Here is a 24503-nt window from a genome sequence, read left to right on the forward strand (position 1 = left end):
GATCGCTCAGCGCGGGTACGAGCACCATATTCGAACAAGTAAACGAGGATTATAGACGGGTCTTTCGAAAGTTCAAAAATTTCGTAAGATCTTTTTGAAAGACTCGGGGCAAAAAGTAAGGCCTACGTCTGACGCAGGTGGAGCTATAACATGTCTGCTGGAAACTATGAAACTTCGGAACTACCAGAAGGAGCTACCGGGGTCCACGGAGGACCGTTTGACTGGAAAGTAGCTGACCGGGTATTAGTTACAGAGAGATATTTGGGATGAGCGGTCAACAGGTTCAACCCATTTAAGATTGCAGGACCAAGGTGGATATATTTACTGACTCTTCTACAGAAAGGCATGGAACCGTTGCTCTTGCATTTGTTACACCTTTTTTGGACCTCCCCGGCTTTAGGGTATATCTCTGAGAGCTATAGAAAGGTAATAATTTCCTATCTAAGCCGGATCGTGTCAAACCCGACACGGAAAGGGTTACCAGGCCAATCAGCCTATTATCGTTTGCTCTAAAAGCGGTAGAGAATCTGATGGATGCCATACATAAGAGATAAGATACTGGTCCTCAAACACCACTACACCCATCCTACGGAGACTGATCGTCACAGTCTCGTGTGCTGGGTGAAAAGGTAATGTCTGTCCCGGGAGGGGGGTGCCCTGGGAGCATTTACAGATATATAAGGTACGTCTAACAACACCACATTGATTATGTTCTGAAAACTTTGGAATTAAAAGGATTCCCGGCATGTACAGAAGCAGGGTCATTATATTCTCAATTGGTACGACGGAGATGAGCTCAGCCACTAGAAGATGACCGCAGGATGGAGTGTTGTTTTCATTGCTATGGTGTCTGGTGCTTGACGGGCTCCTCCTGCACTTTAATAAACGAGGACCGAGCATGTACACAGGGATACGCGGACGATTTCGCGATAGTTTTAACTGAAAATTTTCCATACACCGCAAAGATCTCATGCAAAGGGCCCTTGAACAGACAACAGGTACAGTAGTCATGGCCTTTCCGTTAACCCGAACAAGCCAGTTGTTCTAATCACGAACAGGAGAGCGGACTTTGATAGGCTCACTCTTCGAGGACGCCAGCTTGATGTGACCCGTCTGATCTTGAAAGGGCAGATTGAGTAAATAAGTCAAAAGGCCAGTGCATGCATATTGGATGTAAAAGAAATTTTGGCTGACCATGGAAGTTGAATTTCTAAGCCACAGATAGTCGCTTGTCTTGTCGGAGCCATGAAAACCACGTCACTTTTGGCCAGGAAGGCACTTCTGAGACAAGACCCTTGGCTGTAGAGGCGGAGGCTCGGAACGATAGGTTTCCATACAGTTAAACGATTAGTGCGAGTAGAATGATCGAAGTAGCCTTGGTTACGGACGGAACTGAGTAGAAACTTTTATTTATGATATTTTTATGATAATGAGAGTGTAATAGGATAAGATTGATCTGGGTGCCCGAGCACTATGGAATAAGGGGCAACAAAAGGGCGGGCGAGTTGGGTCACGAAAGTTAGTCTTCGTCGGGTCCGAGTCTACCACAGGAATTTTTCCCCCTCCGTGGTTAGGGGCAGGATTAGAAACTGGGTGACCAGTCAACTCCAGGCCAAGATAGTGGACGAGCCAACGGCATTTGGACACACGCACCCCAGGGCCTTCTTATCAGGGCCTTGGCCAAATCCCTTAAATTTCTTAAACTGAATAAAGGCCAGATCATCGGGGTACTGGATGGTCAACTACCACATGCTTGTAGGGAAGCCTAAGCTCTGAAACTACCGAGCATATGGTCTGATCATATAAGCATCCCGCATCAGACATCAGCTCCTTGGTGACAGTTATCTGGAATCGGTGAAGGTGATGCTTAACCTAGAATAAATATGGTCCTATCTTTTATTGAGAGGAACGGGGCTTTGGTGTGCCTAAGTGCTGCCTGGTCGGGCTCCTCTTGTAAATAGCTAGTACTATAAAGATTTTCCTTTTGCCTATTATAAGCCAATTATATCTGTCATATGAGATATATAAAGTATAGTCTATGACGTCCGAGAGCGTAATGAGAGGGCATAATGGATTGTCATATCATTAAGCCCTTCCTCAAACGTCCTGCCAAATACATTGATGGAGTATGTATTAAAAAATGGTGCTGCTTTTGATTCGTATGAAACACTTTAATGTTGGGCAAACAATAATCATTACATTTGTATATTGGAAATACATTACTTGGAATTGGAATGAAAAATAAAGTGCACCTCAGGCATTATTCGTTATTTAACTTTCCGGTGACTTACAATCCCTCGGACCGGAGGCCCCCGGGCTCTGTCGACCTCAGCATAAATATCGCCTAGGGCCTTGATACATAAAACATAAATAACTATTATGTCACGTTGTGACGTCTGATAGGTAGTCGTTTTATTGGATTGGTTATTTTATATAATTTAACAAACTGTTCAACTTTGTCAAACCATCCTATAAGAACATTTGAGAATTGTCTCTGTGAAAATTCTTGGGAACAAAGCGAATTAGTTCCAATGAGACATTGGTAACATGAAACTTTATTTTTGTCTACAAACAAAAAATGACAGCTGACTGACATTTGGTAGTGCATAATGTCAACCAAGAATGGCTGTTCGATCATTTCTTGGAACTTGGGAGGTAAATAGCTAATAAGAGAACGTTAGTCCATATTACGCCAAGCCCTTTACATTCCAGTTTACTCCTTTGCGTAACACAATCTCACATATTTTAAGGTTATTGATTCTAATGTAGTATCTTTAGGTCATAGGTTATGGATACATTAATGGTAGCCACAATGAAAACACAGGTCTGGAAGGGTAAATAAACATTGTATAAGTAAAATACGTTACTGTGAACTGCTCATTTGTAGTGTACGTTTTCGACTCGATGAAACAGGTGACGTGACATGGAATGTGTCGGAGGAATTGAAGGCAGTCCCCTTGTTCAGTTGTGAAACGTACGAAATTTACAGTACCTCTGTTTTGGGAACTGTAATTCGATTTGGTGCTTATGCCGGACATGTCATCGAGTTTAAGGTATGATTAGATGCTTTGCAATTACCTGTTAATTTGTAATCAACTTTCTCAGTGTGAAGAATTTGAGGCACGTGATAGTGTGGTATTAACATGCGAGGGTTGGTGTATGTTGCATTGCAAACGTATCCAGGAAGAACCAAGCGAATGTGCTCTGAACACTACCTTTTCGCTCCTACCGGCTCTCGAGGATGGATACTTTGGTGATATTAAAATTGTTGCTAGTAATAATAAACAAGTAAGAATGCCGAGAGCGCTGGCTGACAGTAGTCACATTGTGAGTTAAGTTTCAGGTACATTCTTGCATCGTGCAGTTGCTCGGTGGCGAAATTTTGTGGCACTCGCAGCCGCCACCTTTAACAGGCCTTCCAGAGGATGTAATAGGGACGATTTTGAATTTTTTGTATACGGAATGCCTGCCCGAAAATCTCACGGAGGCTACCGCCCGGCAGGTTATAGCTTTCGGTGCACAATATCAAACCCATACCAAGCTTGTAAATATGTGTCAATTATGGTTAAAGAATATGGCGTTAAAGCAGCGTAAGTTTACATCATCATTTACACTGTTTCACTTTGTTTTGTCAATGGCTAAATTTAGGTGGGAACTCAAAAACAGACCAAATTTCATAAGAAAAATTGAACTTTGAAAAAACAAAATACTTTCTCCCTGACCTGAGTTTTAAATGGTTTCCACATCTTTTAGCAACCTTTAGAGCCACAAACAGTGGTCCCAAGATCTACAAAGCTTATCTAAAGACTTTTAGAGCCTGTTGTATTTTTGGGCATGCGCCATTAGGCTTTTGAAAAGACTTATACAAAAAATTGTGCAGTTTTGGTATCAAATACATAGAGTGTACCCATTAAAGTTTATGAAATTCTGACCATTTTTATTGTTTGATCCAAGATTTGCAGTTGGAATTTTTTTAAATTTGCAAAATCCAGTTTTGGACTTGTTATTCCATGTTGAAAAACACCCCCTTACTAAATTTTGTTGCGATAAGATTGTTTTGTGTCCCTCTTTAGGCATAGGTATTTTGAAATTTTGTTTACAGCATTATAAAGAACATACCCAAAATCCTAGGGCGCCATGAGTTTCATCTGCCCGTATGTTACAGTTGCTGAAAAAAAATTTAAGGCAGATACGTAAATACTGTAGCGACATCGGGGCGCCATCAGGTCGCCGTCAAGTCGATAAAGTTAGCGATTATAAGGAATGAGGGCGGATGTTACGAATTCTTTCCGGGAAATATGATGTGCTTATTCGAGAATGTTCTAGAATGCTATATAAACATAATTAATCGTGTTCAATTCCGTTCCGTCAATGTTGCCGAGGTGAAAACATCGAATTTCTGTTTTAAGTCAATCAATTTAAGGACTGATTTAAAATCATTAATATTTTATTGCCCATAAATAAATCACATAAGTAAATTTACATTAATATTCATACTTCTGGGGCATAATATTTTTAGTCAATTGGAACATTTAGTGAATTTTCTAAAATTTGTATTGGGTAAATGAAGTAATTACCACCTAACTAGCTACAGTTCTTAAAATGTAGCTCTCCAAAGGTTATTACTTTTGGAATGATAGGGCTGTGATTGTGTCATCACGCCATGAACTTTGAAATACTCTCCTCAAGTGGTAATTTATTTTGAATAAATGTGCTTGGAATACATATTAAAATGGCATGTAATTAAACCATTTTTTATTTCCTCTTTGAAATGGTACCTATATGGTACTAGTTGTTATTGGTTAGTTACATGTCCAAAGGTGTGTATCAGCTTATTACGTTATTATGAACAAGTTTAATAAAAAAATGAAGGAGCTTCCCATTTGTGAAAATGAAAGTATGTATGTACAGGTAGGTATTGCAAACACCCTGTAGAATATTGTCATATTGTTCAAGGAATTTAAGGTACGTTTAGTGTAAATGGGTATTAATCATTTTCAAATGATTTAGATTATAGAATTTCAAACTAGTGGAAACTGTTTGCTTTTGTTGACATGTGCGAAGATTGATTTTTTGAAAGAATATTAAATTTTTCAAAAATGATACCTCATCTCATACCACATTTATGGAGGACGCTGTACATATAAAAATATTTTTTCGTTATGCACATTAGCTCCGCAAACATTTTAGCATTTTAACCTTTTTGTAGCATCACCGTCAAGAGATTACACTAATTGAACACCCTGTATACAGAGTTAAAAAAATAAATAAAATGGTATCTACCTATTGATAAGTAGATGTGTAATGAAAGTGCTTTAATTGATTGCCCAATTTTGGAGATCGTCTACAAAGCGGTAGGAGGATCAACAATGGACATTGTTTTAGTGCATTCCAGACTTCTTGAACACTCTTAAATACTAGAAGGCAAGCACAAGCTTTCTGGACGCTTTCATGTGCCTCTACACTGCTTTTCCGGAGTATTCTATCATTTTCCCATAGCTTTTGATGTCTATTTCGCAGCTTTTCAGGCTCATGCTATAGATTTCTGTTTGAATAACTTTCCAGACTCTTTTCTAAGCCTTTTAGGCCCTTCCAGAGTTCTCCGGATTCCTTATGGAACATTCTTTGCAGCGTCAACGCTTTCAAGTCAGTTTCCAGAGCCCTCCATAATTACATAGGTAGCTTGTGAGAGTGAACATGTCCCTTGGGACCCAAGCAAAGTGTCCCTTAATGGAATCCCAGTGAAGTGGAATTTTGAGTGCGGTACTGAGGGTCCCTGGTTCGAGTCCAGGTTCGGGCATAGATATTTGTAAATGAGTAGTGGGTTGACTTGGTAGAGCAGCCATGCATGAAACCCCGCCTACTTAAAAATAAAGTTAAAACATTAATTAATTAATTAGCCTTTCTTCTAATGTCCTTCAAGAGCCGTTTAGACGGTTTAGATACGTGACATGCTTTTTAAGTAAGATCCGTTTTGAAATTTCTCGTCTGCAGAGCTATACGTGTGGTGTCCGCCGCATGCGCATCACTTTTCTACATGTCTTGACAAGTGACAGCCGCCATTATGGACCCATTCGATAGTGTTCTTTATACGTGTTTAAAATTCCTCTTCCGGTCGCAAGTGCCGCCAACTGTGTAGTACGCGGCAACATCCTGTGTATCTTAACGTCAATTGACATCCTTTTTCCCGATTTACATTGATGAAAGGTAGCTTGGCTTTTGTTGTAAATTTCACGCGATTGTAAAATTTACGTAATCCGTCGGAAGACGAATTTGCCATTGAAAATGAGTTATCTGCGCACAAATAGTGAAATGCCGCTTGCGTTATCCTTACCGTTTATTAACGAGCGATCCAACTCGTTCATGATTTTGGACTTTCTGTCCGTCCGTTCGTCTGTGTACTCTCAAACGGTTACGAATGTTCTAATTCTGTTTTCAGTAGTTGAAAGACAATGGTCAAGGGACTAACTGATTAATTTTTGATCATTTGGACTTTCTGTCCTGGTTTAAAACAGTTTATTTACTGGCCTGTTCTCCTTGGCAACTTTCTTTAAATTAAAACGTCCAAACCTTTGATTTACTTTGATCATAACGCAAAACGGGTCGCACAAATATATTCGTAAGTTCGCCCTTTTTAAAAATAATAGTCGTAAAAGTACGTTAGAGGGCTCCCTTTACAAGGGTTGCGATCGCGAAATACGCCGCCCGCTTCTATTTTTTGGCGGGTTCTAATTTCACCGATTCAAAAATGCTTTTTGTGGCGCCATCGCTTAGAGCAATTTTTGCAAACACAATTGTTCTCGATATTTTCCATTTAAAGCGTATTCTACACGGGAGGTGTTCATCCAAAATTGCATGTCAGTTTTGGAAAGGAAAAGTACCTAGGCGTCCCGGATCATATTTTGAAAAATTGAGCACAGTAGGGCCGGTGAATGGTAGATACATTAATACGATATACAATGTGATGAAACTTTTTAACAATTGATTAAAATTCCAAAGAAATTAATCATTTTAAGAGGTACATGACGTTCCCGTGGTCCAAAACCGAATGATCTACCGGTGATCCTTCTGGTCTAGTCCCTACCCCTTTCTGAATTTGTAACACCTCCGAAAAATGGCGGCCATTAGTCAACTCGGCCATCTTAAACCATGAACGGATCGTATTTGTTTAGCCGCACAAATCATATGCGCAAAAATGTAATTCACAAAAAACTCACGGCCGCGTAGCCATTGTTTCACACAATTCTATGATATCATCATAAGTTGCTGTTTGTGGCACAAAAAAAACATTATGATTACTTTATCGCTTGCTAACTCCCTTCCGATTGTCGGCAGTCCAAGCCATTACCCGATTATGACGCCCACGGAAACCGGCGACCCATAAAAATACAGATCGCCAATTTCATTAAAAACCTACATATGACTTAAAAGTTTGGCGTTAATAATTTTTTTTCGAAATTGGCCCTCTAATGGGAACACCATGTATCTCGCAATATTTCTAAACTGCGCTACCACAACGAAATTAAAAAAATAATGAATCCTGTTACAGGCTTGTACTTATTATACCAGAAAATCTATCTTTTCACTTATGGAACAGAATCATTAAGTTAATACACATTTCAAAATTGCAGAAATAATTGGGTTAGTTAACGATATGCACAGTTGTGCAAATCAGATCATCGATCACTTTAATGTCCGCCACAATTCACCGACGGATACAATTGCTTCAAATCCAGCGAAACTGTGCTTCGTTGTTAAACAGTCTGTAAGGGACGCCGCTGTAGGTACGGCCGGTTTTTGTTGGGATATGGCTCGGGCACTAACCGAATTGTTGCAGTTGGTGCGAAACTTCTACTTCTCTGCGACTTATTCACGAAACGAAAAAATGAATTATCCAGAGAAGAACGGCACGAGATCATTCGTTACGCAAAATCGCGACTTCCGATCTTTATGACACAGCTCCATAAATTTTTGCACGCCGTAAAGAACACGTTTAGTTCGATGACTGCCTTGCAAAGAAACGAAGTGGCGACTTATCTCGTTCCCGAAATAGAAGTGATTTTGGATACGGTTTCAACGCTAATTGTGGAGGTGGAGAAGGCGTTGCAGCAAATAATTCAGGTCCTTTCGCCTCACGACGAGATTCGAAGAAAATCTGGGGTCGGTGACATGCTGGGGAAGTCTCTGAGAAACGTCCTACATATACGCGAATTGACGAAGCTTAGAAACGTTCACGAACATATCACGTGCAGCTTAGGTTTACTTTTACACAAAAAGTAAGTGCGTCCTTTTTTACGATTATCTGAGCTGTGAGTTGCAGGGAAAACTTTTATGAAATGACTCCTGCTCAAAAAGTCCGTTCGGTTGCTCGCAACTTGGAGCAATTGATTGAAGAACTGCCTATATTTCTGTTGCGTCTTGAAGAGGTCACAGGTGCCTTAGATGAAAAACTAGAATGGCGAGAGTTCAAATTTTGTTTTAAAGTAGGGACCAGCAAAGTGGTACGTGCGATAATCTTCCAAAGTGCTGAATAATACATGGCCTTTTTCTAGTCTGGTGTTCTCCAAAAGTTAGTTTCTCATCAGCATACGCTTCAAGATGTGATGATTCAGCTGTGCGAATTGGTACAACGCGACGCGTTTACGCAATCACTGTATAGTTTAGGATTGTTAGACGCTAGTAAGGTGACGTCACATGCTGAATATTGTCAGAAGATTACGTCAAATCCTTCTAGTTCGACTCCAAAACAAAATCCCATTGGTTACACGGTAAAGTATCAGTTTATCATTAGTTATTTAGTTATCTAGGTTTTTGTACTACCACTTTCAAATTATTTATTGTCTCAGTGACACGCAACAACCTCGACTAGCGTACCCTTTTAAACGAATAGTAAACCTGTATTTTTGTCACGTACTCGGCTTTAAACAGAACGGAACGAAACTTTTAGGTACCTAGAGATGGTGGCAACCGCGCTCGCTGCCCGCAATGCCTTTCTTGTTATCGATAGACATATTTTCGTTCACGTTCGCTATGAAGCGGTACATACCTAAATTTTTATCTATGATTCATACAGTTAAAATGGGCGCATCTCTGCTTTAGAGCCCTTGGGAGCAAATAAAGTCAAAATCTAAATCTCTAAAGCACCACCAAAATGAAAATCTGCCTTCACCTACTAACAGCCCTTCGCAATATAGCAAAAATAAATATGCAATGTTCGCGTTAGCGTTATCTCTCCAGTGATTACGTGACCGATGACGCGGATCCTAAATGGCGAATGGCGCGCTCTCATTGGCCAATGGCGTAAGCACAGAAGGGCCCTAAAGCCTCTGTCATTGGCCCAGGGTAAGGGCGTAGAAGCAGGCTCGTCTATAATTGGTGTGAGCTCACTTCCTGATTCAGAACGACCATTGGTCAACACTACTATCGGTATAAAATAGAATTGAAAATCTGCCAATCCATAAACTCTCTTCGTCCTAGAAAACTTCAGCGCTAGAATGTCAAACTAATTTGTTGTTGTTTATTCGCCTTTTACGACACGTAGTGCCTTGTGCTGTAGGGTTATTCTTTCCCACTCCTACACGTGTAAATATCGTATCGTTACAAAATCAAAAATAGCAGTAACATGCGGTAAAGGATAAGCGTCTTGAACAAAATCAAGGCTAACAGAGCATCAAAGGTTATAAATTTTAAAAGTAGGTATCTTCGCCCAACAAATAACCAAGAGCGTTTTCTTTTCGGTGAATAAGATGATGCTCAACAGCACGGCCGATGTTACTAGCTAGAGCTAACGTTTCCTAATTTGCAGTTGAATTTGGTTGAATCTCTTTGCGTGCCCCCATCTCCCATGAATAGTAATCTATCGAAACTATGCCTTCAATTACTTAAAAACGAAACCGGAACTGATATGGAATTCGAAATCGTCGTCAGTAACAGTGCCTCGGATCAGACGGTGCGGGAACACACCCAAGAAACGAGTAGCCCGACCGACTTTGAAACGAGCACAATTCGGGCACACCGCGTTATCGTCGCGGCTAGATGTGATTGGTTTCGTAGAGCGCTTCTGTCGGGAATGCGCGAGGCGATCGATCGCAAAATTATTGTCCACGATACGAACCCGACCGTGTTTAGGGTATTCTTGGAGTATCTCTATGGCGGTCGGCTACGTCAGAGCGCGCTAACATCGGATCAATTGGCCGAGCTGTTACTGTTGAGCGATCGGTATGAGGTCGATTCTCTGAAGCAGGTTTGCGAGTACGGCTTACAAGCCAGCATCGACGAGGACTCCGTCTTGTATTTTCTAAGCATGGCCGATCAGTACAACGCGAAGATTTTGCGGGTAACCGAATGCGCCTGTTTTGCCGCGCTTAACTTGCTTAATTTCAGAGCGCTTGCTTCAATTTCATCTCGTATCACAATGAGATAACCGAAAGTGAGCTGTTCTTCGAACTACCTGTTGCCTTACAAGCTGAGATCTTCGACTGCATTTGGACCCAGCCACCGGGCCGAAAGTCCAATTCGGATTTATTAAGGACTGGAACGCCTACTAGTCCCGACTCCAGTAATTCGGAAATGCAAAAAGGGAACCTGAAGCCTCAGGTAGAACGTAAATTTAGTGCTAGATTAGCGCTCAACTCAATTTTCAGGATCATTCGAATAGTAGTTCCCTTGAAGACCTACCTTTGAGCCATGATACAGCTCGTCTAGAAACTTCCTTGGCACAATTACGGGATATTGTGGGCGATACGGCGCCTCGGGAAAAGTTAATTCAGGTACTTTTAGCTGCAGATTATGATTTGTGTCGTGCTGTGAATTATTTTTACTCTAAAACAGAAGACCCCTAGCTCTTAAATGACATTTAGATCTTAGATTTTTTGGAATGCTGTTTCGGTTTGAATTTCACCCTAAGTGCTAAAGTATTTTCATTCAGTATTATTTTAGGGTCAACTATTACGTTTAGTGATTCTGTTCATATAGCGATTGGTGATAAAATTTTAAGATTATCTTATTTTTTTAGCATAGGTCACTTGAAAAAAACTACCATTATTTTATAGTAATAAATAAGAACATAATCGACTAGTCACTCTAATGTGGTTTATAATTATTATATAAGTAGTTGTTATTTCAAACAAATCAAACTTTTTAAGAATTTGCGATTGGGTTTTGGTAATCCATATTTACATGTGAATCTTTTTATAATATTCCTTTATTGAATGTTACTTACTGTTATCTAGTAAAAATAAAAAAATCCATTGAAATTTGAAAAGTTTTTAGAATTTTAAATTCACTTTGTGAGGATTACACAAGACTTATTATATGTGTTGTTATAATTGTTAATATTCGTATTCAAATAAAGTTTCCTTGTATATCATCTTGTCGCGTTTTCTTTAGTGTTTTGTTATTAACTTTCTAGACAGGTATCGTGCGCACCGTAAGATGCACAAGATGGCCGACGAAACTAAAATGGCGTCACTTTCCTGCGTCAGTTAAAGTGAATCTAAAAAGTATACTTTGTCTAAAGTTAGTTCCGGTGTATCTCAAACAAAATCAGATTGGAGATTACGAATACTGAAAAACTAACTAAAGTTAGATAAGTACTAACTCTGCTCGATTACGGAATAAATGCAATTAACCAAGCGCGAACAGGAAAAGAGAAATAGAGAAATCAAATTTTCAATCCTTGGATCATCATTTAAACATAAACTGTTAGATCGTTTAGTGGAAAGTGTATACTTTAATTGATATCTTAAACATTTGCAACCTGTACTAAAATGACAGTCTTTCGGACACAGATTTTCATTAAGATACAAGTTTACAACAAATAGAAATCAAGCATTACGGGATGACGACGCATCATATATGAAAAAGTTCCATAACTATGACAGATCTAAAAATTATTAGTTTTGACAGCTACTGGGCATAGCGAATTGGTGTTTTGTTTTCTTAAGTGAATTGTTTTGCATTTTGCAATGTCCTATAGTGATAATGAAGTAGAAAATTGAACCCAGCCGGAAATTGTGGAGCAGGCGAGTATTTAAAGCTTCCCTACTACGCGGTTACCATAAAACCTACCCTTTACGCGACCCGAGTGGTGTTCATACGACTTCCGTTTACCCTGAGACTCACATACCCAGGACTACAGTACCCTCTATCCGTGACCACCCATTTTGTATTGAAAGCATAGGGCTAATAGCAGTCCATGTACTATGGTCTAAGATTTGCACCTGAAGGAATGGAATGGAACTGGGTGTGTTGATTGAATTAGCTTAGCGGTTCGTGCAGGTTCATTTTGTGTTTGAGGTCACTTTGCATTCTGCATCCATTGAGTTAAGTTCAACTTGTTCTAATTTGGACAATTTCCCATTTGCAAATAAATAATGTACGTACTTATTTGATTTGTTTGAGATTCGCTATCAGTTATCAATTTTCATTTGATTGTTTTAACTCATTTGGATTGATTAGCGACTTCAATTTTTTGTGTACGAATCTGCCTTTTTTGAGCGTAATTAACCTTTTGGCCCTTCCAGAGGTGGATGCCGAAGTGACTTAGCGGCATCCATCTCGAAATACAACTTTAGTCTAAGGTTACCGTATCCAGGGCCTTCAGATACATTCAAGATTGGAGGAGGTCCGACTTATGAACGATGCATTTACTACTACTACTACTTTATGTAAACGACTTCGGAATGTATTGCTTCACAAAGAGGAAGGGACTGGAGGGGCTATTAAATTTTGTATTAAATATATGTCAGATTTAAATTATTCAAATTCAAGAGTGACTTCTTCGGATTGTTAATCTTTGTATATTGTAGATCTGATGTATAATGTGTTTAGCATTTTCAACAGTTACGCCTCATGGGTCGTGGTTCAGATTCAGAAGTATATTTAACGTTTGTGAACAGTGATTCGGAATTTTCTTTAGCGTGGTTCTTTTGTCCGATGGGTTCAAGGAGAACACGGCATTCTTTTGGCTTGAACTGTAAGTATTCTGTCTAAATTTGTAGGAACTTTTTCGGCTTTTTGATTCATTTTACACTTACTTATTCAATAAACTTTCTTTTGCTTTTCAAATTCAATAAGGTAGTACCCTTTAAATAAATTTTTTGTGCTCTCCCATTACCTATTCGTCAGAAATGTGCCGTTTTATATGTGTAATGTCAGTAAAAATGATGTACCTACCTACCTACTCATTCTCCATTAAATCGCATCATGTAACGTTTGTAATTCTCATTATCATGTATTGGATTTTCACCACCATCGTTCATTCCATTCATTTAGAAATGATCTTAAGAATCCTTTTTAATAATTAATGTCGCAGTATGTATATACAAGGAGATTTCTTTTTCCTTAAATTAACATTATTATTAAATAAAAGAATATACTACTATCGTTTATTGTACGTCCTAGACAGTCCTCGAGTGGGGACAACTATCAAAATTTAGAAAGAAGATATAGGTGAACTTGGAGGATAAAAATGCGCTTTTTCATCCCCCCAGACGACGGTATTTTTAATTCTCCAAAGGTTTTTTTGCTATATCAGCAATCGAGTCCGTTGCAGCATCGATGCGCGGGTTTTGTTATAAATTGTAAGTGATAAATAATAATTACTGTTATAAATTAATCCATTTTAAGGGTGTTATAAATTTATTGTTAGTTATACATAATTGTAAATAAAATAACTCCCGTAATTAAATTTACGTTACAGTATGTTAGAATCATTCAAGGGCTCTCCATTTTGATGTGTAGAATAAAATTTAATCTTTTTCAGGCGTTGTCGAGTTCCAGATTGCAGCAAAATCTGGTTTGTCCTTTGTTCCTTTAATTTTAAAACGGAGAGTAAAAGGATTCCTTTCTTTTATTATACAAATTGTTCAACACTTAAATATTATGTTAACATTCACAAAATTATTTACTCTATACACTTACAATTAAAGGCACTTCTTCGGTTTGAGTCAAAGACTTGTTGCCATTTCGTGATTTAAATAATTTCCTTTTCAACAAACAAAATTATGCATTTTTAATAATTTTGTGTTATTGGCATTACAACGAAAACAAGTATGCAAGTGAGATATGTTTGTGCAGCCTTTAATTTTGGAAATGACATGTAACACAACAACAATTAAATTTGGAAATAAAATTGCAATATCGAAATTTTTTACAGTTTGATCCGGATGTTTTTTATGAGATTCTAAAGTTATCTGTAAGCTAACTCGTAAAAAATGGGCACGTGGGATCGTTCTTATTTAGAAATTTATGTTCAAATAATATCTTTTAAACGTTAGAAGTAAACAGGTTTTAATTTGATACAAATTCCATTCGAAGTTTAGGAACAATTATTCTTTTATTAAATTTCAAACTCTATACTTTTACGCCGACAGCACTTCCCTTTATTTGACGTGCAAAATACAATTAAGCATTGAATAAAATGCTGTTTTTGTTCAATGAATTAAGTTATTCACAACAATTCATGTTGCAGTAAACCGTATATAGCCGGTGACGTTGGGAGATGAAGGGGTACTTGACGTGAGGAGGAAGACATTTTGTCGTAAAAGGGGCAATTTTTGTGTCAACTTTTCTTTGGCTGCCAAGAGAATATAATCCTTGAGATCTATTTTTGCTATTATTCAGAAAGTTTACGACACGAGCAAGCTTGCGAGCGAGTGGAGCCATGTCATCCCGAGTGAATATAAGGCTTATATGTGTATTACATATGGCGTGTGATACGCGCGGTTATCATTTCCGATGGTTGTATGGATTGCGAAATCTGTGAATTTTTTCATTTAAATTAATCAGGTAGTGAACTTGAGGGAAATTGGTAGTAGGTTTAGTACCTACTATAAATGGTGAAATCATTCATGCCTATCTTGATGGAATTAGTGTTTTTATCATATGATGTGGTGATATAGGTAGGTACCTATTTTTTGAGAACAGGTAGCACCTATTCTTTCTTCTCATTCCAAGTTAAAATCCACCCTAAGGCACAGTTTAGAGCCATTTAAATATTTTTTTTTTATAGAAAGAATGAAAATGTGTGTCCCGCGACAGCACCAGAATCCATAATATAGACCGTGGTGTAACGTGATTGTCGACTGTAGATAGGGTTTTTAAAAAGGACAACAGTGAGATAAAATGCAAATTTATTTCAGAATGAGTAACACACATATATTAAAATTTGTAAATAAAGAAATTGCAAAATATGAAGTTATTATTCTAAAACACCTGGATTCTATGGTTTTCCCGATCACATAGCAGTATGTTTCCGTTTGGTGTAACAGCAATTCCTTCAAGCCCTTTAAATTCGCCATCACCTGAACCCCAACTGCCAAACGCCTTTAGGAAGGTACCATCGGGATGGAAAATTTGAATTCTATTATTTCCAGAGTCAGCCACACAAATAAAGCCTTGATCGTCCACTGCAACACCTCTGCAAGCAATAAAGTAAATTGGTTGCGAATGATCTAGTTATGTGGCCGTTACCTTGGGAACTTAAACTGCCCTTCATTTGAGCCCTCACTGCCAAACGTCGAAAGGACTTTCCCATTGACATCAAAAATTTGTATTCTATGATTATTAGAATCGGAAACAATCACTCTGTTCGTATTTGAAACCGCAATATAATGGGGATGCTCTAAGTGTCCTGGTTTATTTCCCATTGAACCAAATTTTCCAACAAAGGTTCCGTCGGATTGGAAAACCTGCACAAGGTCGTCAGTCTACTTTCCCAATGAACAATAAAGTAGGTACGCACCTGTACTCTGTGATTTTCTTTATCACAAACGTAAATGAAACCTAAAGCATCAGTCGTAATTCCCCAAGGATAATTAAAGCGACCATCTGCAGCGCCTTGACTACCAAACGACCTCAGGAACCTTCCCGAGGGATCAAATACCTAAACACATCAATTTAGCCATGGGAGTTTGATTTTATGGGAGTCACTTACTTGTATCCTGTGATTGTAGCGATCCGCAATAATGAATTGTCCAATTCTGTTTATTGCAACGCCGGCTAAACAGTCAAACTCTCCTTCACCGTTTCCATACTGTCCGAACTCCTTCAGGAAGTTCCCATTGGCATCGAACACCTGTACGCGGTGATTAGATGAATCGGCGACCACGATCGAGTTATCGGGTCCTACGGCCACACCTCTCGGCCACGTAAATAATCCGGGCTCGCTCCCCCGCCCCCCTATCTTGAACAGTAAATTGCTCTTTTGCAGGTACTGTTCCTTAGGGGAGGTACCTGCTGCTGCCGCTGCGATACCTGCGTTAAAACTTTTAGGATTTGGTCGACGAGTTTAAGACTTACCGGCTGCTGCCACCGTAACTGCTGTAGGGGTAGTGGGGGAGCCTGACATGTTTTTTTGGTCGTCATCTGAGCTCCCGACATCTGATGACCTCAATGGAAGTCCCAACGACAATCTTCTAGCCGCGCTCGCACTGCTGCCAGATGATGTGCCGGTTCCGGAACCCGAGTCCTTGTCCTTACCGGAACTTCTGTTGCCGTATTTGTTTTTAAGGTAGCGCGCCCAAGAGCTGAGCGCGGCACCGTCCTTTTCATTTGCTGTTGTACGATCGGGCGAATTTTCACGTGACTTTAACGCGTGCGAGGAACGACTTCGAGCAAGATCATTAGCAGATGTCGTCGAGCTGTAACCTCGCGATTGCATGTAGGCGGTTGGATTTGCTGTTGTCGGCGAAATCGGCTCGTCTGTTTCATCATCATCGCCGAAGGCGTGACTGCTTTTGCTTCGAGCCAATCTTTGCCTTCTATCCTTCAATGCAGAGTAGCGCGATTTAGGACTTGAGTATTTGTCAGTGTCATCTGATGTCTTTGTGTCATCGGTTGTGGTTGAAGGTGTGCGATTTTTGTTCATAAAACGACTTGTGTACGTAGGTTCTTCATTACTCCTCGTTCTAGAGTATGTCGTTGGAGAGTCTTCATATCTAGATCTTGTGTTCTGTGGCTCGTCTTTTTTAGGTGATGAATCTGATGAGTCTCTAGCGTGAGCACTACGCGCTAGTAACGCACCAATGTCAGTTTTGGACATATCAGCGGTACCGGTCGGTTTTGGAGTGTCCTCGTCAGATTCCTCTTCGCTTTCTGTTTCTTCTTCGCTGCTTGATTCTGGTTCTTTAGGGGAGGGTGGCGTAGGTACTACTGTAGGAGTTCGATTTGGTAAGAAACGGCTTTGAAATGTTTTTTGGTTAGACGAACCTTTGGGTGTGCTTGTCGAAAGTGCACGTGTACGTTCTGGTGTTGTATCAGTAACGCGTGGTGTATATTTTGGTTTGGTTTCTTCGGGTGCTGCACCACTTCGGATAGCGCTTGATGCTGATGATTCGGTAGAGGTTGTCGAGTCTGAGCTCGTCGAGCGAGTCGCTTTTTTGTGCGTTGGTGCTGGTTCCGGAGCTGGAGTTCTCCTATTCACGACTGGGGTTTTTGTGGTCTTTCGTTGAGTTTGTTGGACTGAGCTTTCTGAAGCATCGGAATCTTCATCAGATGATGCGGCCTAGGGAAAACAGTGTGTTAGGTGGAAGAATGTTCTTGTTTCATACACACACAGAACAAAGAGCTCTTGGTCTTCTTTGAATGCAAGAAGATTGATCAAAACAGAAACATGCCAGTATGTGATCGGAATTGTGTGTTCTAAGTGTTGAAGTGTTATTAAACTCACAGCAAGCAACAATTATTCTGTTATTGTACTTTTGCTACACTTAATCAGGTACATGTGGTGCAGTTACGACTCATCACTCACCTCAGGAGCTGGAGTTCTGCGGGTATTTGCGTGTCTATCTTCTACGTCATCAGAGCGTTTTGTTACTGTTACTGTGGGGGAGGGTTCGGGTGGGGCTGTGGATGTTGTAGCTCCTTTGTTCTGTTTTTTAATTTTCGATATTTCGTCGTCTTCGCTTACTTGTCTATTGGCGAGAGGTGGCTTTTTCACAGTCGGTTGTGTAGCCTTTGGTGGAGTAGTTGGTTGTAGTGGCGGATTTTCCTTTTCTTTCTTTTTGTTGGTTTCATTTTCTTGTAATTTCTTCATTACGCGAGGGGAGTCTGCCAGTCGTTGTATTCCGCTTAGTGGACCTCGCGTTACTTCTTCAGTGTCCAATGTTCGTTCCTTTTCCTTGTGTTGTTCACTGAAACGAACCCCGCGTGTTGCAGGTTCAGTATCTGAGTCATTCTCCGCAGGTGCATGTCGATTGAAGCGAGACCGATATCGAGACCTCGCCGGTCTGGTAGTTTCTTCATACTCATCACCGTAGTCTGTAGCACCTCCTCTTCCATATCGATCATACCTGTCAGTATTAGCGGTGGTTGGTCTTGTTGTTCGGTCGCCAAACTTTCGTCCTCCTAAGGGAAGATCCTCCTGTCCACCTTCACCGTATGATTTATCATAGCCCCTCTCTTCCTGTTGCCTAAATTGTGAAGCTAACCTGTGATCACTTTTGGACCGCATTAAACCTGGTCCTCCACCCGGTGGTTGCAGTAAGGCACTACCACCTCCAAACTGTTGATGAGCAATATTCAGATCCCCAAATCCTGCCACATGTAGAACTAGTTGATTAGGGTCGTGGGCCAGTATTAGCCTCACTTTCCGACCATAATCCGAATTCTCATACTCAAAGTTTCTGATGAATTCTACAGTCTTGAGAAAAATTTCTTTGGCATCCATCAGTTCGCAATCGTCCCAGTCCACGCTCTCGTTTATATGTTTATCTGCTAAATCACAGTTGCTGAGTATATTCGATATTTCCTGCTCCAAATTTTCCTTCAAACCCGTCAAAGTTCTCAATTCCGTGCACAGATACCTGTCGACCTCGCCCCTCAAGTAATCCGTTCGATCTTTAAGCGCCTTCGACAATCTTCTATAAATTTCTTCAACTTCCTCCGAAACTGATGAACAATTCGTCTGAATGCTTTGCGTGTTCCTTTCGACCAGCGACAGCGAATCTTGCAATCTGTGAATGCTTCGACGTATTTGATTATTTATTCGACAAATTTCCCTGCGTAAGATGTCCATGTGTGCACCCTTGCAATCGGGACAAACTTTTTTGTCACAATGAAAGCAAAAGCTGCAGTACGCCTTTTCCGAGCAAACATTACATCGTTCCATTATTTGGCCACTTGTCGGATCCGGTAATTCCCCAGTTATTTCTATGTGAAGTTCCAAAAATCTTTGCAAAGTTACATTGGTTGGAAAGCCTTGTACGCCTTGGTACGGAATTCGGTGTTCCGCACGACATTCTGGACATTTTACCTAAAATGAATTATTTAAAGATTTCACATGGAGATCTCGCGTCGTCCTAAAAGCTGTAAGTAATTCGAAACAGGACACATGTTAGGATAAAGCCCTTTTGCGCTGGACATATTTACAAAGAGAACGAGTGAGCAACCAATAAGAATGATTTACGTTTTTCGGTCTAAATTTAGCGATTATCGCAAAAAGTTGGCGATCGTTTGCATACAATTTGAACAAATAAAACTCAAAATTAGTTGATCAATTACTCTTGGGCCTTTGTGGTCATTCCATGCTACGTTTCCGGAAAATCTCAAAGTTGAAATAATTGCATTGCAAATTTGATAATGAAAGCACGCTGAAAAGTGCCATCATTTGTCGAGTTAGCTGAAGCAAATCTGGAGCAAGAAGAAAAAAATAATTATTGCAGGAGACACTAACTTATGCGACGCATATTTTTAGAACGTTCGGGTTAAGAATTTATACATTTATGTGCGTTTTACCTGGCGTCGTACGTAATCGACTAATCCTTCCAGACATGGTTCCATGCAAAAACTGTGTTGACATGGTAGTAACTTTGGGTTTCTGTACCGATCCAAACAAATGGCACATGTTAGCAGTTGTTCAAACTGTTCCATGTTTCTGTAAGAAAAAAAGTTTTTAAAAAGTGCGGAAAAAATGGGTCAAGTGCGTTTAAAAATGAGACATGTAGATAAATTGGTATTTGCCAAGCGTAATTGAATATTGGATTAGTACACAGGCGCCCTTGTTCTTATTGGGGTTTGAGAAAGGTGAGCATTTTTCAGACGTCACTCTGAGTAAATTAAGGGATCCGTAGGATATACGAAAAATTAAGCGGTCGCAGTTAAGACTTGAAAGGGTTCTATAAATAAAATTGCAAGTTGTATAAATAAAGCGCTGCGTGTTAATGTATCACGCGCCTATTTAATTATAAGGGTATTAAACATTTTGTGAAGGTAAATCTTAGGTTATAGTTATTCGATACTTCTGAATAAGCGTCGCGTCGCCTTCACAGTGACGTCGAGCCAACCTTCTTTATTAGGCTAATAAAATCGCAGCATCCGAAATGCATTGCAAACATTGTTAGAATATGGCAAAGCGGTTAATTTTTATAAGCCTCTCCATCACGAAACTTACGTTCTAAGGGAAATTATTTCATCACGTATTTAGTGCAGCACGGTATGTAGTTGTTGAGGTTCTAAATTCAAAATTAGATTTTCGGTGCAAGAAACTGAACTACCTACTTTACAACGCTCTGCCGGCGCTCTATCTGAGCTAAATTACGATTAAGTTTTATAGAGTTGGAAGGTTTGGTCGAGTGGGTTTTTAGTTGGAAGGTGGTTATAATATATTTTGAATACGGAGGTTGCTATAGGTAATATCGTGACGTGTATCTTGGCCCTGTCATGGTTTTATAATTAGCAACAAGGATAGAGAAAATAGACAAGTCACTAAGCTAAGAGCGACGCTCTCTCTTATTTTTCCCACGTTTTCAGCGTGTGTTATTGACCAGAAGGGCGTTTGCATTTTGAAGTAGTACCGAACCGACATCAAACGGTGGAATCGTGCTCAAAGTTTCTAAAACCCAAATTTGTCAAGTCATCAAAGGATGACTACAAAGCTAAACATTCTTGTAAACAACATTTCAAAATATAAAGAAGTTCGCTGCCTTTATCCACAAGGTGCCAGAACGTACATATAAATAGATTTCGGACATTACTATTATTTTATTAAGACGAGGAATTTCACTACCACCAGCTAAAAGCTGCAATTTATCTGGTTTAATGGCTTTTCCGTCATCTGTTCAGCTCTTATTAATGACCTTTTGCCTACTGCGAATACGTTTGGGCTGTGAATTAATTTCACGATTTTACGATTAGATTTATAATCTCGAATATTTAGACGAAGATCTGTGGTGAGTACCGAGCTTTGCCAGGATTATTTTTGAGATTGGTGCAGACACGCAGATGGAGAGTTAACTCTCCTCTTCAATGAAAATAAAATCTTGTTTAAATTTACTTTTCCACCCAATTGGACAATGTGTTACACTCCCAATTTATTTATTTATAATGGAATCGGCATGTTTTCTTAATTTTCCATTTAGACTAAGAGTGTCCAAGTAGATACCTATATACAAGTAATGATTTCACATCGATCTCACATCGAAATGTTTGGCATACCATACAAGATCTTGACATCAAGTGACACGTACGGTACTTTGGATCTAGACTTACAACTTTGCCAAAAATTGTTAAATATGATGACTGAATCATTAATTTGAAAAAAGTATTATATTACTTTTAGAGGCAACTATAAAAATAAAGTGTGAAGAATTGATGCTTCGTTTGGAAATACAGAGGTAAATTTTCTAAGAAATATTCTGCGGCGATTCAATTACTTCATTTGTAATAGTTTTTACAGTTGGGCTGCCCAAAATTTTAGTTTTACCTCCCCTAAATGTGAAAAGTAATTTCCGATAAAAGGAGAATTGGTCCATAGCTTCCCCCCAAACAATTGGTCTCGCAAACAATTCGTTACACAACGTAATATTGATCTTCCTCGGGATTGAGTGTGATTGTGCGAGTGATATTGTTGCCCTAAACGTAGCTGCGGAGAATGACCCCTCACAATTAAGGGGATCAAATATAAAAACTGAAATTGAGTTTCAATTTAGCCCCCCTTTCATACAAGACATTATCCGAGCGATTTTTAAATGTTTTAGTTAGGGGTGTAAATTTTGGCTGTTGACATTTATTAGATCATTTAAAAAAGAAACAGCTACCATGGCCCCCTCTGCTTACTTTGCCCCCCCTCCCCCTCCCGTGTGATTATCAGAGGCTAGGCATTGTAACTCTAGCTACTCACCTGCTATCAATAGTTCACAATTTTTCCTAGAAACGGCTGAGTTTCACAATAATTTGGGTGTTTTGATCGTTATTTTGTAACGTGAGGGGTGACACAGTCACAAATCACTTACTAATAATATTATAACGGGTCCGTCAGAAAGGATGGATGCTTTTTGAACTAATACTCAGGGTGGGGTGGTCCGAGTGTGGTGGGGTATGTCGCGTTCGAAAGAGAAGACACCCCCCCCCCCCCAGTTTCAGTATCCAGTACCTAAAATCGAAAGTCTACTTAAACTTTTTGGCCCCATGCTTGTGAACAATTTGAATAAATAACAATTTGTTGATTGGAATTACGTACTTTGGTCATAGAATTTTTTTAAAATCCGTCCGTCCTTTCTGACTTAAATTCATTGTTACATTGACGACATTACGATTGGCGGATGCAACACAACGAAAATCTTAGTAAATTCCTTGAAGTAGCAAAGAAATACCAGGCTAAACGAGAAAAAGAGTAAATTTTCTACTACTTCCATTAGACTCAGGACTTCATGCACAAAATCAGTTAAGGAAGAGCTACGTTCAAATAATCGTTGCCGCCCTAATGAGATTGGGGTAAGTGGGTAAATAAACGAATCCAAATTAGTTTTTTCCGCTGTGAGATATACCAGTTTTGCGGACCACCCGGTACATGAACACACGGTATCGAGACGTGATATGAATTTGGGGCAGTTCTTTACGATAATCTGCAGCTTTTAGACGTATGTAGTTCTTTACTAGGAGAAGTACAAGTACAAGTAATTTCTTTAACTTCGTTTTAGCCGCGGATTAGAAAATCAAGCTACTGTAACTAATTTGCCCTTTGTAGCCGTTCACGTAGAGATATTTAAGTTATTTGTGCAGCATTAGAAAGCTTCCTTCAATTAGAAGAAGCGTTTTTTTCATTATCGCAGAGCTTTTGCGATTGGCTTGAATTTCCATGTAATAAATAGGACCGGCGTGAAAAGAGCGGCCAATCCTAGCGGCCAAAATTTCCGAACATACCCGAAGCGAAAATAAACCCTGCCACAGAATTTTTTTGCTCTTAATTCATTTTCCTCTAAATACTGAAACAATTCTATTTACAATGAAATAGAAAACCCTCTCATCAAGCAGAATTACGAGTCAATAAGGGTTGAACAAGCCACCCTCTTATCATATCTCCAAAACGGCACATACTATCACGATCAAATTTTCGTGGATAGCTAATGATAGTTCGAGAATAAATAATCAACAAAAATACCCAGGTGCACTGCCGTCCAAGGGGTTGAAATAGTCACCCCCTTGTCGGATCTCGAAAACGGCACATACTATCACGATCAAATTTTCGTGGATGGCTAATGATAGTTCGAGAATAAATAATCAACAAAAATACCCAGGTGCACTGCCGTCCAAGGGGTTGAAATAGTCACCCCCTTGTCGGATCTCGAAAACGGCACATACTATCACGATCAAATTTTCGTGGATGGCTAATGATAGTTCGAGAATAAATAATCAACAAAAATACCCAGGTGCACTGCCGTCCAAGGGGTTGAAATAGTCACCCCCCTGTCGGATCTCGAAAACGGCACATACTATCACGATCAAATTTTCGTGGATGGCTAATGATAGTTCGAGAATAAATAAACAACAAAAATACCCAGGTGCACTGCCGTCCAAGGGGTTGAAATAGTCACCCCCTTGTCGGATCTCGAAAACGGCACAGACTATCACGATCAAATTTTCGTGGATGGCTAATGATAGTTCGAGAATAAATAATCAACAAAAATACCCAGGTGCACTGCCGTCCAAGGGGTTGAAATAGTCACCCCCCTGTCGGATCTCGAAAACGGCACATACTATCACGATCAAATTTTCGTGGATGGCTAATGATAGTTCGAGAATAAATAATCAACAAAAATACCCAGGTGCACTGGCCGTCCAAGGGGTTGAAATAGTCACCCCCTTGTCGGATCTCGAAAACGGCACATACTATCACGATCAAATTTTCGTGGATGGCTAATGATAGTTCGAGAATAAATAATCAACAAAAATACCCAGATGCACTGCCGTCCAAGGGGTTGAAATAGTCACCCCCCGGATCTCGAAAACGGCACATACTATCACGATCAAATTTTCGTGATGGCTAATGATAGTTCGAGAATAAATAATCAACAAAAATACCCAGGTGCACTGCCGTTCAAGGGGTTGAAATAGTCACCCCCTTGTCGGATCTCGAAAACGGCACATACTATCACGATCAAATTTTCGTGGATGGCTAATGCTAGTTCGAGAATAAATAATCAACAAAAATACCCAGGTGCACTGCCGTCCAAGGGGTTGAAATAGTCACCCCCTTGTCGGATCTCGAAAACAGCACATACTAT

The 24503-nt window shown here is 39.7% G+C and overlaps 2 protein-coding genes across 3 annotated transcripts; one reads left to right on the forward strand and one right to left on the reverse strand.

Annotated features, from left to right (window-relative positions):
• Positions 1-2556: 2556 nt before the first annotated feature.
• LOC116175979 lies at positions 2557-11204 on the forward strand. Its single transcript, XM_031494378.1, has 12 exons — positions 2557-2655; positions 2779-2834; positions 2888-3053; positions 3106-3288; positions 3338-3590; positions 7632-7784; positions 7838-8276; positions 8321-8501; positions 8553-8768; positions 9806-10336; positions 10384-10596; positions 10644-11204. The coding sequence occupies exons 1-12, from the start codon at positions 2623-2625 to the stop codon at positions 10839-10841; spliced, it is 2622 nt and encodes an 873-aa protein (XP_031350238.1). The 5' UTR covers positions 2557-2622; the 3' UTR covers positions 10842-11204.
• Positions 11205-15117: 3913 nt separating this feature from the next.
• LOC116176873 (RING finger protein nhl-1-like) lies at positions 15118-20548 on the reverse strand. 2 transcript variants are annotated; one of them, XM_031495684.1, is made up of 9 exons: positions 20393-20548; positions 19738-19876; positions 17753-19255; positions 17212-17506; positions 16303-17154; positions 15938-16257; positions 15746-15886; positions 15475-15692; positions 15118-15421 (listed from the first exon to the last, which is right to left on the reverse strand). In XM_031495684.1, the coding sequence occupies exons 2-9, from the start codon at positions 19870-19872 to the stop codon at positions 15208-15210; spliced, it is 3678 nt and encodes a 1225-aa protein (XP_031351544.1). In that variant the 5' UTR covers positions 19873-19876; positions 20393-20548; the 3' UTR covers positions 15118-15207. The 2 variants fall into 2 exon arrangements, with proteins under 2 accessions (XP_031351544.1, XP_031351543.1); XM_031495683.1 differs by having other exon boundaries at positions 16303-17506.
• Between the last annotated feature and the right edge of the window lie 3955 nt (positions 20549-24503).

Source organism: Photinus pyralis, unplaced genomic scaffold (genome assembly GCF_008802855.1).
Source record: "Photinus pyralis isolate 1611_PpyrPB1 unplaced genomic scaffold, Ppyr1.3 Ppyr1.4_LG7, whole genome shotgun sequence".
Lineage (NCBI taxonomy): Eukaryota > Metazoa > Arthropoda > Insecta > Coleoptera > Lampyridae > Photinus > Photinus pyralis.